The sequence below is a fragment of the Acanthopagrus latus genome, chromosome 10 (genome assembly GCF_904848185.1).
Source record: "Acanthopagrus latus isolate v.2019 chromosome 10, fAcaLat1.1, whole genome shotgun sequence".
Taxonomy (NCBI): Eukaryota; Metazoa; Chordata; class Actinopteri; order Spariformes; family Sparidae; genus Acanthopagrus; species Acanthopagrus latus.
Genome location: NC_051048.1, coordinates 12,538,289 through 12,553,477, shown reverse-complemented (window position 1 = coordinate 12,553,477; position 15,189 = coordinate 12,538,289). Strand labels below are relative to the sequence as shown.

At 40.7% G+C, this 15,189-nt stretch overlaps 1 protein-coding gene across 1 annotated transcript in view; it reads left to right on the top strand.

The window, feature by feature from the left end:
* The window catches only part of adam19a (ADAM metallopeptidase domain 19a), a 189,337-nt gene that overhangs the window by 79,041 nt on the left and 95,107 nt on the right, over positions 1 to 15,189 (top strand). Inside the window, exon 3 of the mRNA XM_037112871.1 lies at positions 10,920 to 10,996. Within this exon, the coding sequence (XP_036968766.1) occupies positions 10,920 to 10,996 (77 nt within the window). The remainder of the gene's footprint in view (positions 1 to 10,919; positions 10,997 to 15,189) is intronic.

Below are 15,189 nucleotides of genomic sequence, written 5' to 3'. Positions count from 1 at the left end.
TGTGTCATTATTAAAAAACTATGATAGCTGCAGGATTATGTACATTCCCAACTTGACTACCGGGACATTTCTTACCTGGAGAGATAGGATCAGGAACAAAAATTGTCAGATGCTGAGCAGCTGCTTATTCTGGTCTTTTTTGTAAATGAGCAGGTGACAGTGGAGTTACAGCAAATTTGGTTCACACATTTAATAATCATAGTCATGGTCATTTCCCTGTTTACTTGGAACTATGGTTGGGCCATATAAAGAAAACCGGTTTAATATTAAGCCTAATACCGGACCTGTAATACAGAATGTTACCACTGAGAACACATGACTGACAGTGACGTAGCATCACAATCCATCAGGACAACTGTGACACATCATGTTGAGCCAAACGATGAAATAGCTTTGGTTATGCCAAGTTCACACCACAGGATTTGAGCCATGACCTTGCCATTGCGGACTGTTTTTGAAATAAGGTCTCAGATGACAGGCAAGTCAGCGTGTTTCAGTGGCTAGAGTCTGTGCCTCATGTATAGAGGCAGTGTCCGGCCCTTTGCCGCATGTCCTCCCACTTTTATCTCTTCCCATTTCTTGTCTCTCTTCAGTTGTTCTGTCAAATTAAAAAAATCCACTACTTGGTTAAGTTTCAGGGATTATCATTGTTTGGACTTAGATAACTACGATATTTATGTTACTTCAGTAGGAATATGCATATATTATATTTGTATCGTTTTTAATCTAGTGACAGGCATCGCAAATAAGCTTTCGCCATAAACACTGTAGTTTGTGGCAGCTTATGGTACGTACTTGTCCCTCTGCAAATAAACATTACATAAAATACTTTTGCACAGGTTTCAATTCTGACACCTGGAGGTTGTCACTTGATAATGATGCTTTGGGATGTACAGGGAGTGCGAACAGCAGTCTCCTTGGTGGAAGTCCTATGCTTTTATAACCCAACTACTCACCTTCCTCCATTGCTATAATAATATGGCCACTAAAGGTTGCCACATAAGAAGAAATGTAATTATTGGCCATAAAATATTGTCAACCAGTAGCAAGCATTTGTCTAAATTTTGACAGTACCTGCTGGATGTCTGTGCACACTGCAGCGACTTCAATCACCACTTTGGTTTTCAAATGTAATATAGTGCTGGCCATGTTGTGAACAGAGTGTGTATCCAGGTGGCTTGTATTGTTGTCCAGGATAAGAGCAGCATCACAAAAGCTCTTTCACGTCTTACTCATGGAGTTACCTTTGATTGTAAATCGTTCTGTCCAACAGTTGCTGCTCTATGGAATTCAGTCTCACCAGCAATTTTGGTGCAATCTCACTGCCAGTCATGTCCTGCTGCAGTTTTGTTGTATGGCCTGGACTGCAGTTATGTGCAGTCACGGTCAGAGCAGCAGCAGAGAGTGAACTCATCAAAAGAAGAGAAGCTTTCTGTAAAGTTCTTGGAAATGTATTCTTATCTTCATTCCATCGTAGCTTTGTGAGGATTTAATCAGTGATAAATTCTCTCTCAGAGCACTTTGCAAAGACTTGTCCCTGAACTCTCCTTTCTTCAATCACTGATTTGTCGCTTTCTTTTTTGTCCCCTGCATCAAAGTCATCACAGAAATTAACACAGACTGGAAAAGCTGGAGCTGTCACTTGTTTTCACAGCAGTGGCAGAATAGATATTCATTTTCAATTCCCCTGAAGATCAATAAAATATCTGTCTTTCTATCTATTACAAATGCTGATAACTCTTAATTGAGAATAATGGCAATAGAAATACAGGGTGCTTGTTGGCACCCCGATCGAAGAAAAGCCTTCCAAAAACTCCGCCTTCTCCAAGCTTTAATAAGAAAACTCTCCTCTGTCGCCCTTTTGTTTGACACAAGTATCCAGCTGTGCGATCACAATAACATGCATTTCTGAATCCTTTCTTAGATGGATTTGGCAGCGATTAAGCAGGCCATTAGTTCTTGTTGTTGTTTGTTGCATGGGAAATTCTGCAATGTGAATTCATTGAGTGGAGCTGGGTGCTGTGATGCATGTGATTAGCCTGGATACCATGTCTGTCACAGCATGAGGTAGCATCAGAGCCAGGAGATCCTGACAAACATCAACACATTCTTGAACAAGCTGGAATCAGAACAACCACAGCTGTGGACTCAGAACAGACACCGATATCTGATGGCTGCTTGTTGGACAGTGAAGCAAGGATATGTCACTGTTTTACCCAAACATGGAGTTCAATTTTTATAGTACAGTACATCACCCACAAATAAACTGATATATTATTATAAGTATTATAAAAATGAGACTATGATTTAGAAAATAATTAGCAGGTAAATTCATAGATAGTGGGGGTCATATATGTCATTCATTTGAGATTAATTTGTAACAACGACTAAGTGTGGCTCAAAGCCATCTAGGTACATTTCAGTTTAGCTTAGATTAAGCTCACCTGTTTTGGCCACTAGAGTATGTAAGATGGTGGCTTAAAGCCCTCCAAGGTCTCCCTTTTCACAGATGGCATCCAACCTCTGGCTTTATCTATTGATTGTCTTATTATTTGTGTCCACCCTGTTTAATAAATTACTGTTGTGTTGCGTAAAGTTGTAGGCTCCCTCCTTGCCACAACCTTGAGCCAGTTGTTGACAGTGGTGTTTAAAAAAACGGCTGTAGACTTTGTGGTGTGTTCAGGTGCAGCTTTTTGACTTTTTCTGCTAAACAACCTACAGGCTTTATTAAGTATCTCAAGTTGGACAAGATGGACAGTTATGGCATGCATTTGCTGTGGCATCATTTGAGTTTCAAAGATCTTGTATTGATGATGGGAGAAGCCGCTGCTGAGGCCGCTTCTCCAGCACATCCCAAAGATTCTCAATCGGGTTAAGGTCTGGACTCTGTGGTGGCCAATCCATGTGTAAAAATGATGTCTCATGCTTCCTGAACCACTTTTTCACAGTTTGAGCTTGACGAATCGTGGCATTGTCATCTTGGAATTTGCCCATGCCGTCAGGGAAGAAAAAAATCCATTGATGGAAAAACCTGGTCATTCAGTACATTCAGGTAGTCACTGACCTATTTTTTGGCCACATATCATTGCTGAACCTAACCATGACCAACTGACTCAACCCCAGAACATAACACAGGCTTTTACAGTAGGCACTAGGCATGATGGGTGCACAAATTCATCCATCTCTCTTCTTACTGTAAGGGAAATTCTCCTTGTTAGGGTTAGGGTTAGATGCGCCAACCACTCTGGAACAGGGTAAATCTGGACTCACCAGACCACATGACCTTTTTACATTGCTCTAGAGTCCAATCTTTAAACTCCTGAGCAAACTGAAGCCTTTCCCTCAGATTAGCCTCACTGATAATTAGAAGGCCATATAGCTCTTTAGTCCCAAATCCCTTGAGTTCTCTTCACATTGAGCGTGTGGAAGTGCTCTTACTTTCACTGTACAAACATAGCTGTAAGTTCTACTGTTGAGGTTTTTTCAGACCACATTTTTTCCCCGAAGATGATGGTTCACCACTGTCTTTCCAGATTTTTAGTAGTGCATTGGACAGCTCTTAACCCAATTTTAGTAGTTTCAGCAATCTCCTTAGTTTTGCTGAAGGTTTTTTTTTTTGTATGTGTTAGGTTTTTTTTTTTTTTTTTTTTTTTTTGCTTGATGCAGGCTTATAATTTCACACGACCACGGGATATATCTTCTAAGAAATCAGAAGCTACTCACTGTATCAGTTAGAGTAAAATAACTTAACCAGGCAGTGTAATTCAAAATTTGTGTGTAAATATCATCACATGAGTATTCAGAAACAACAAAAAGCAAGTAATGGGTATTCTGAGAAAATGCTGATACCTTGCTCACCTTTTTGCGCTGCTGGATCAAGCTGTCAACACCCCACTCTAGAGCAGGGGAGGACTGAAGGGAACAGTAATAAGTACCTTGCTGTCTGTGCCTGTACCCAGTCACCCCCTGCCTCAACCTTCCAACAGTGCTCTCCTCTGCCTCTCAGAACAAGACTTGTTTAATTTTAGCGGCTTTGACACGCATTTGACATAGATTAATTATAGAGGCTCTTCATGTCATTTCCCGAGTCATATACTCACAAAGTACAAGAGGAAGCGGTTATTCAGGGCAACCCTTTTCTTTTGCAACAAATCTACTTCATCCTCAGTAAACTGCAGCAGCCCTTCGTGCGTCAGCTCTCAAACCTCTTCCACCATCCTCACGGGCACTCCGTCCTCTTCCACCCTCACTCTCTGAGCCCTCTTGGGTCTCAGGCATGATTGCCTCCTCCTGTAAACCTCCATCCACTCACACCTTTTCTGGCCCTTCTCCACGCTGCTTGACTGATCGGGAGAAATTGCACCGGAGACGCCTGTGGTTCCTTCAACAATTTCATGGCCTAGTTTCACTCAGATAAGAAAATGGTCAAAAATGGAAGGAAGGCGTGATTGGCTCACAGTCAGTCAGTCAGTCAGTCAGTCAGTCAGTCAATCATCACTGCACCTGGAAATCGCCATCCTGGAACCTGTTACTTTTTTATTCAGTTTTCAATATTTGTTTGTTGGCAGACATGTGGCGACATGAAACTGACCTTTTATCAAACAGTAGAAGAAGATTTAACTGACCTCAAAGTGTTTCAGGGTTGAGCCATTAAACAAACCTGCATCACCAAATTCTGTCAGGTGTCAGGTGTAGGTAATGGTGGAATCTCCTTTGCAAAATGATGAACTTAAATAAATGCTCCACTGCTTTTATTGTAGGTGTTAAACCAATACAATATTACTGGTATCCAAAGAGCAATACATTGTCACCCCAAAGGCACAGGGGAAGATGGAAGATGATTGTGGCATTGTTTAGACAAACTTTGTTGTTTTTGATTGACTGACAGCTGGACAGCTTGGCAGTCTTTGCAGTTTTGAGTCTTCATCATTATTCCTGACAATAAAGACATGAAACAGTGAATAAGGAACTGATAATCAGACTGAATTGCTGTTTTGTTTCACTTCCTTATTAAGTCTGATATTTTGTTTGTGTGTGTTTTATGCTGGTGCTTGGGAGGCACTGCTTCCCCTAACCAGTGATAATTCTTGAAATGATGGTATCTGTTGCTAGGAACATTTATCTTAACACTTCTCCTGATAAATTAAGAAATACTTTGATTGAAGTTATTTCTGTAAGCATACTTGTACAACTGTGTCAATCTTGTCTATACCTGTTGCCATTTTTTGCTATTTCTTTGTCACAATTTTTCATGGATGGCAAGCTCTTCTTCTCCAAAAAATCTACTCCATCCTCAGTAAACTGCAGCAGCCCTTCCTGCCTCAGCTCTCAAACCTCCTCCACCGTCCTCAGCAACACTCCGTCCTCCTCCGCCCTCACTCTCCAAGCCCTCTCGGGTCTCAGGTCTCATGATTGCCTCCTCCTGTAAACCTCCATCCACTCACCTTTTCGGGCCCTTCTCCATGTTGCTTGCGTACCGCAGATAAATGTCCCCAGCAACTAGTACCAAAGCTTCAAAGATAATGTCCCCGTTCTCAATTACATTTTAGTAGCTTTGATTTTCTTTGGAAAAAAACTGGAGAGAGCAACACAACACCACACGCAGCAATCCATTGTAATAACCAAGAGGGAGTTCTTTAATGTGCTGATATGTAAGATATGGCTGGACTTTTGGTTGAGAATGTTCAAAAAATAAACTAACATCAACAGAATGTGCAGAAACATCAGTGTTGACATTATGTCAAGACAACTATGTACTGTGTTGCAGAAATGACTACTGAAGTTAACATGCTAACCAGCTAGCCCCGGCCCATCCTGTGTAATAATACTAGGCTGCATCTTGATAGTCTAGTAGCCTCTGTTGTTTCAGCTGCTCGATGTATGCAGTGGCGGGTGTATCACTTAGCCTAATAAGTGAACAAAAGTACACACAAAATCTCTAGGCAGGAAAAATCTTTACTTTACTATTTCTCTAACCCACTTCTTTTTGTAAGTTTGACCTAGTTGTGCACACACAGCTTTCCTTTTTAATGACGGATTATTATTGACATTTCCGGTGCTCACTTTCAGTTGTTCCTTTAAACTGAAGTGGTTTAGATCATGTGTATAAGCCCTTGAGTTCAATGACACCATGCCCTCAGGTGTCAGGTCGTGCTCACTACAATAAAAGACAATGAAATAAATACCATAGTAGTAGTAATCCAGAATTTTGTCAGGACTCGTGGTGCCGTTTTGGGGCACCCATTGTGCCAAATTGCAGCTTTAAGTGTGTTCTTGTGTCATTAAATGAACATGCATTAACTGTCACTGAATGATGATTGCCAGGCATCTTGTAATGCATGAGATGAGCTTTAATAGAGCATGGTTATTGTCACTGTGGCAACGCACAGTCGTATCAAAGATCTGAAGAGCGCATACATCATCACATCCTTGTATGTTTACTGTTCGTAACCCCTGTATGATAATCACTGCCTCTCAGGAGGAAAGGGAGGATTGTCAGGGCCCTCTCATCATATTCTTAGCATGTAGATTAGACAAGCTTTGATCCATCTAATAAGCTCTCCTCTGGCACAGTGTGTGTTTGCTCTGCATCACTGGAGCACAGAGAGGGCTCAGGCTGGGAGCTCCATCTGATGCATGGATGCTGCTGTCTTCATCTCTCTCCATGTCAATCCACAAGCCCCAAGCTGAAAAGCATCAGTGGCGCAACTGAATTCAACAACTGTCCTCTTCCGTTTTTGCGCTGTGTCTTAGGCTCTCTCCTCCCTCTTTTCCTGTTGTTTATCACTATCGATTTGTCTTTTCCTGCTTCTTTGTTGTTTCGCCTTCTGTTTCTCTTTCTGTGTCTCTCCAACTGTCTGTTTTCATCAAGTAAAGCTCTTGAGCAGGACTTTTCTAACTTATATCCAGTGACTAAACTAACTCTCCATCCCTCTTTATCACCCCAGCCCCTTTTCCTCCTATATCTCACCCTTTAGGATGTGGTATACTAGCAAAATCCGAACTGACTGACACTGAAACACGTCACTACACACGGTTTAAATTTGCGTATACTTGATGCAGCTTTAGGTTGTACGTGCTCTTTAAGCCAGTGGGGGTGAAGATTAAAGCTGTATTACTCAAGAAATCAGGAGCAGCAGCCTAAATCACTCAGAGCACAAACACCAATGGCTGCTGTGAAAGATTGACAAATGTGACTTAGGGAGTGTGGGGATTTAGAAGCCCTTTGATCAGTAAATGTGCAGATACCCTACAACAAACTCAGTAAGCAGAGCCTCTGAACCAATCATTTTGAAGAATTGACCCTGAGATGTTCGCCTGGAGATATGGAGCGAGGCACTGAAGTGAAAAAGGAAATGGATTCGCTTTTCCACATGGCAAAGTTACTAGTCATTTGATATTGTAAATGAGTAGTCAAAATCCAAAGAAGACTTATTTATCTTAACCCTTTCTTTTCCAAATGTGAACTTTCTACAGTGAGGTTCCAAAGCAGGACCCTCTGTCTCAAGGCCTCAGTATTGCTTCAAACCTAAGAGCTCTCAGTTTAGTAGAGATTCCACAATAGTGCTTCTACAAACTACAGTTCACAGTTTAACACTTCATGTTCATCTGAACAGTTCCGCTGTGTTTGGCTCTGCTGTTAGCTGTTAGCTCTCATGCTTCAGGGCTTGAAACAAGCAGCGTTGCACTTCCTTCATTTTGGATGACAGAAAATGTGAAGGAACCATCCCAAATGATGGATTGAAATGACTACTTCTGACTATGCTGATTTCAGCAGTGCATATGTTCCCCCGGCTTCTACTATATTTACCTCGCTGTCCTCAGCACTGTGTCAGCACTAGTTACAAACACTGGCTGGCCTCTCAGGGCGAGACCTTAAGTTAGGTGAATTATTCCGCTGCAGTACCGATCCATTTATCCCCTCAGTCACAGACAGTTGGCTGGTAGGACCTCAAAATACATTGCGCTGGTTAAACCGAGAGGTTACTGAAAATCTGTATCAGAGCTCGGGAGCTGTTAGCAGCAGGCGAGCATCAGACTCTCGCGCTGTGTGTGACATTTTAGCGGCACGTGGGGAAACTGTCTCATGTTTATCTGATCTGCTCTTCTATTTGGGCTCTATAGGAACCACTGATCAAACTTTATACAACCTATATCTAACAATTGGTGTCAACTTTCACACCTCAACACGCGTTGCCAATTGTTGTGTTATCGAGCATAATTGTAGGTTCCACAGTGAGAAACTGTCCAATTTGTTGCTCTCTTGACAGTCAATTCTTCCCCAGCTCCTGTCACCAGGGCTGTCCTTTCCCACCTTGTCCACGTTATCGCACTTCCCACTCACCACCCCCTGTGACCCTGCCGTGACCAAGAGAGGTCTTTCGGCTGGAGCCGGGGAAGTTTCACAACTGAGCAGCTGAAAATTATGCAAGCGAAGTGAAAGTGCATCTTCTGAGCATGTGTCACTTGTTGTTGGAATGATGAGTTTAATGCTGTGGTAACGAATGGTCTTGAATTCACAATGGGTTGTTTTGTTTGCAACTTTGCACAGAGATGGGAGACAGAATACAGAAAAGACCTGTCATCTTTCAGTAAATCCCACTTGATGGTTATATCTCATGTAGTAAATGATTTCTCTTTATTCAAATTTCGATTAAGATAGCTAACTTTATTAACTATATCATGTTGTAGGTAGGACACAGTATTTGCGCCAGCCACTCCAGCACTACTTTTAAGATATGTGGATGGTAGGTTTGCTTTACTGGCTAAAGAGACAGTGGTAATATTTCGAACCATTTTGCCATTAGACAAACAAAATGGTTTTGCACTCTGATAATTGAGTTTTACATCGACCTTTGGTCCTTGGGACTGTTTTTTATTTCTGTCTCATGTTTATCTGATCTGCTCTTCTATTTGGGCTCTATAGGAACCACTGATCAAACTTTATACAACCTATATCTAACAATTGGTGTCAACTTTCACACCTCAACACGCGTTGCCAATTGTTGTGTTATCGAGCATAATTGTAGGTTCCACAGTGAGAAACTGTCCAATTTGTTGCTTTCTTGACAGTCAATTCTTCCCCAGCTCCTGTCACCAGGGCTGTCCTTTCCCACCTTGTCCACGTTATCGCACTTCCCACTCACCACCCCCTGTGACCCTGCCGTGACCAAGAGAGGTCTTTCGGCTGGAGCCGGGGAAGTTTCACAACTGAGCAGCTGAAAATTATGCAAGCGAAGTGAAAGTGCATCTTCTGAGCATGTGTCACTTGTTGTTGGAATGATGAGTTTAATGCTGTGGTAACGAATGGTCTTGAATTCACAATGGGTTGTTTTGTTTGCAACTTTGCACAGAGATGGGAGACAGAATACAGAAAAGACCTGTCATCTTTCAGTAAATCCCACTTGATGGTTATATCTCATGTAGTAAATGATTTCTCTTTATTCAAATTTCGATTAAGATAGCTAACTTTATTAACTATATCATGTTGTAGGTAGGACACAGTATTTGCGCCAGCCACTCCAGCACTACTTTTAAGATATGTGGATGGTAGGTTTGCTTTACTGGCTAAAGAGACAGTGGTAATATTTCGAACCATTTTGCCATTAGACAAACAAAATGGTTTTGCACTCTGATAATTGAGTTTTACATCGACCTTTGGTCCTTGGGACTGTTTTTTATTTCCTCTAAATTGAAGCTTAGGGGCTTGTCAAAGTCTATATAGAGGAAGTTTAAATACGTGTGTTAGTGTTCTGAATGGAAACATCGTGACATGGCTTAAGTGAGATGTCTGCACCGAGCCCAAAGATACTAAAAGAAAACTACCACCCATCCACAATCTGCTAACAGATACGAAAGTATCTGCTGCTGTACCACCAGACTACAGAGCAGCTTCATTCCTATGAGACTCCTCAACTCATCCTCCACACTCCAGTCCTCTGTGTGGTGTAAGGGGACTACAACTTACAATGCTTACTGCCTAAATCAGATTCTATATGTATAAATGAGCATACATACAGTTTATCTAAAAAAAACCAAAACTACATAAACAGCTGATAAATGATGTCCACAGTCTGTCACCCCAAATTTAGAACTGCATTAAGTAGAGAGCAATAAAATATGAGAGACTGTGACATTTAGTGAGTGACAGAACACACAGTTTTGGAGGAACAGTTTAGGAATGATGGCCACATGCCCGCAGTGGCAACAAACACACCATCCTGCCTCTGAGCGCCTAGCATGTCACAACACTGTAGGGTTTAGGAAACTGTCTCTTTGATACTGTTGCAGGACTAGTGGGCGTGCAGTGTCACTTCAGATCACTCTGACAGAGACATACAGTTGCACTCTCTTCTCCTATAAAGGATTTTCACAGTTGAGACAAGTGTAATGATTTCACGGTGCTTGTAAAGAGTTTATGTTGTTTTCAGAGTCTTGTCGGCTGTGGTGCAGCAAATGTCCAAATAGCAAACCCTATCTATCCCTAAAGTAAAAAGCAGCACAGACTGCTGACTAGTTTTACCTACATTACTTTATCATTATCATACATTACCATTTTTCTTACTTTTTCAAGCAAAATTACCCATAACCTGTAAAATTCTGCGGCTTGTCTATCATTAGTTGAATTAAATAACTTTGAGTTTGGGACTGTTGCTTTGACAAAACAAACAACAACAAATTGTATATTATAGAATAGATGTGTCAGATGTGTTTGTTTTCCACTCAGGGTGCATGGCTTCTCTGCTTGAAATAAACTGTCATCAGGCAGCTTCACGACTGTGTTACCTACAGGCTGAGCGCTCCATCAAAACGCTGCTGTAAATGTACTTTGATGCTTTTAAATGCACTTTAAGCAAAGTGTTCCTGGTGAGTTCTCCTGCTGCTATGACCTGATGTGATCTGTCTTCTTAACTCCACAGGAAGATTACCCAGTCAGAGGGGAAATAGTGCTCTCATCACATGACCTCCAACTGGTGCTACAGGTGGAACGTAATCAGTGAGTTTTCCTTCTCTCCTACCATCTTAACTGCCTTAACAGACTGATAACCTCGACTGTCTTCCAGCTGAGAAAGAGGACTTCATTGGAAGGCAGAGAATGTAGAGTGGTGTGTTATCATATAGCTCAAGCTATTCATTTTTCCCCCTCAGCTTTGTCTTGACTTTTTGGTCAGTCAGGAGCTACCACAGTAGCTCAAGGCTACTAAATGTTTCCACATGTTAAAAGCTTATTAAGGATTGGATGGATTGCCTTAGGACAAGGATGTGCTAGTACTAATGGGAGCTGGTAGCCCACTCACCCTAAAGCTACAAGTTTGAGCTCTTATTTTAAGAATAATTTTGTGAGGCCAATTGAGAACACAGACAACTCTGACTCACTGATGCTGAAAAAGGAGTGCTAATGTCCCATTCGACACAATAATTGATTGACATGCAATGGGTCACAGGAGCCCAGAAATTGGCCAGAAGAATTGGATCCTGTTCCAACACTTCACAGAAAAAGCCTTCAGAGTCTATCAATCAGACAAAACGCTCAAGAAATCCATTGAAGTTCTGCAAACTCTGTTGCGAGAGGGTTTATTGTATTCTTTCAGACAGCAACCTCAATAAACTCAAGCTGATCCCCGGAACAGACTGAGCCGGAGAAGTGAAGTTGTGGTTTTAACCAGTGGCATGTGGGGCTTTTCACATTTTACCTCAGGAGAGATAAATATGACATGCTCTTGGATCATAGATTCAGCTCCTTAACTGCTCCTTTATAATGAGAACAGGAGATGTGTGTGTGACACACCTCAGGGCGCAAAGAGAAGCACGGCTAATCAGAATGAGCAGTGAGTCCCATGAAGGCCATGTGGAACAGGGTTCAAGGCCAGCAGAGGTTGTGATGTTCTATGATAACATCAAGGGGAGCTCTGTGTGGTGCGTGCACATTAGCCAGAGACGTGTCGAGACTCCCAAGTGGACCACTTAACATGCTCATGAAACCCAAAGGCCCCACATTACATTTTCAGTTTTATTTTTTTTAAACCTTCTTGTGAATCATCATATTATTACCAAAACATATATTTACATGTTTATGTCTGATTGAAGTAATGTTCTGTGCTTTCTGCAGTTTGATCCGTATTGGTAATCAAACGTCAGGATATCTCATTTGCTGCTTCAGTGTACACCATCCTTTTGTCATAGTGCTAATTTGATGATACAAATGTATGAAGCAAATTTCTAAAGCAATATAAACTCCTACATTTAAAGACTTCTTTTTTAAATACAACTGCCTACTCAATGAAAAGAATGTTTAATACTTACAAACTGATGGCAGGGATGTCCCGAGCCCATCAATGTGCCAAGGCAAAATTGATGTGACCTGTAGACATGTTCCTAAATCTTACTTTTCTTTTCAAACATCGGTGCACTGTACGCCCCACAGCTGTCTGCTACAAGCTTTGCGTGTTACTGTAAATCCGACACGTGTTTTTGTCAAACGTTAACTGTGGCATTGTTGGATTGATTGTTGGTTTGTTGTGAAGGAAGGTGGGAAGTGTTGCACTGCAGGTGTGTGACTTCAGAAGTGATGAGCGAGTGCGAGATGCCTCTAAGAGTGGCACACTGAGTATTTCAGTCAAAGGCACTGTTCACATACTGGATGCATGCAATTCCAGTTGCTTGGAAACAGATTGGCGTGTTGGAGTAAGAGGAGACAAATGGAGGGACTGACACAAACAGTTAAGTAGGCCGGCAGAAAAAGAAGAAGAAGCCCTGAGACTGTAGTGGCATACATGAGGCGGATAGGCAGTGATGAATGAGATGGAGAGCACACAGAAACTTACAGAGAGTTTAGTGGTGAGAGTGCACTGAGTGCGGGACAAGCAGCCGCACTCTGTACTAGAGGACGGCGAGCTGGCAGAGTCTGTGTTTATTTTAAATCAGCAGTTGAGCGCCAAGTGACGTGCTGGAGTTTGGTCTGAATGTAGGTCAGAGAAAGAGGGACACATTCTGGGGAGGCAGTCTCTCTGTTGATGGAGGAGTCACTGGGAAAGTTACTGGAAACTGCGTTTATTTTATCTACTGGGCCTCTTCCACCGGGACAAGACTGGAACATGTCCAGGAACAAGCAGGGTTTTCGAAGGCCAGTATCATCACTTTTACACTTATGAAAAGATGATTAAGTTTATTGTCTAAAATTATATCACAGCAATGAAACAGTAAAGTTCGCTGGGAATTAAATAACTAAGAATCACCCCAAGCATCTTTTTCTGTAGCATAACCTATAAACAAAAAAAAGGCTTCATAACATCGCATATCAGCCAGTCGTTAGTCAGGCTCTAATTATTATTACGAAAAAGCATTGTTTATCATAAAAAAAAAGCATAGCATCTCAACATTAGGAGAAAGTAATCTCTTTTAATGAAAAAAACTTTTATCACACTGTATGACAACGTTAGAAAAAGAAGTCATCACAGGGACAGAATTTCCCAGAATGCAATGTTATCGCCACAAATGATGTTATGTTATGATGATGTTAGTAGAAATATAATTTTTTATCATAATGAAACACTTGTATTAAAAGATTATCTTGTTATCATGAAAAAAAGTTTGTCACGCAGTGAAAAATTATTATTATCACAATGAAGGATGTCAGTATATTAAGGGAAAATATGACCTATTACCCTAATTACTACAACATTAGGACATGTAAGATGAAAAATACCTCATTGAGCTAGCAGTATTACTGTCATTACAACAAAGTACAGGGATCCAGGGTGTGACTGTTCTGGTCACACATGCAGCCAGTAATCTGTCAGGTCCAATTAAACATTTCAATTGGTTGTACCAGTGCCCTGTTATTCAGCAGGTCTGCTTTAAATTGTGTAAAAATATATTTTAACAAACACAAACTGTGTAGACAGGTGCCTTTAAACAGATAGCCTATAAACATATTTTCTGCCGATTATTTTGTCAACATTTTTATCACATTGCACTGCTCCTGCTTTATTTGCACCCGAATGAGAAAAATCTTGAGTCATCACAACCTTCAAACAGTTCTCTTCATTTTGAATTGAGCTATTGATTATTTTTCATCATTAAAAAATGTTGCCGTGCCTGTCACATCCTAAGTTACATAATCCTCTTTTAACAGTTGAGGTTATTGTTTTTTCTTGTTGTGTGTGCTGTGGAGGAGGAAGTAAGAAATGTATCACACGATCATAAAATCATGGTAAGTTTATATCATAACAAAGCACTGCTTTGCTGTGAGGAAAAATGTATATTTTTACTATGATAAATGTAATTGTACTGTATGTAAGTTTTTAAAATACTGTGTTATCACCAAAAAATATGGCATTTAGAGAAAAATATCTTGTCTTTATGCTTGAAATCATATCAAAATGTCACAAAGTATGTTCTTATATCTTGTCAGATCGAAGAGTTTATAATTGAATGATCTTCTTATCAAATTAAATTAAGCCCTTATAAGTACAAAAATGTCTTGTTATGGACATAAAAGTACCACATTATTATGAATACCTTTATACAACAACAACAATAATAATAATAATAATAATAATAATAATAATAATAATAATAACAATAATAATAATAATAATAATAATAATAATAATGATAATAATATTGATAATAATATTGATAATACTATAAAGGCTCTGATACTCTCATTTCTCACATTATTTCTCGTTGTCTAAATTAATATTAAAAGCAGTGCTTCCATCATTTAATCTTGTCAAGGTTTTTTTTTTTTTTAAACCGATTGGTTTGTATGTACAGTAATTGAGTTATTAAACTGCAGTACATTTGCTGAGGAAGCTTCTTCTGTCATCTTTTGTTCTTTTTTTTTCTAACCTTGAGCCGTCAGCATATTCTCCTGTCCATCCTCCCCACTTTCCTCCGCTCAGCAGGGAAAAACTTTCTGGTGAATGCCATATCTGAGAGGTGCTAAGTCAGACTGATAGACCGCTCTTACAAAGTGTGACTCATTCACTTTGAGTCGTTTAAACAGTCATGACGGAGGAGGAGCAGCGAGGGATGGAATGAGAATGAGCTGGGAATGTGCTGGGGGGGAGCTGACCTACACACACATCCCGAGAATAGACTGAGCATGAGAGTGGGGAAGCCTCTGTGTGTGTGTGTGTGTGTGTGTGTGTGTGTGTGTGTGTGTGTGTGTGTGTGTGTGTGTGT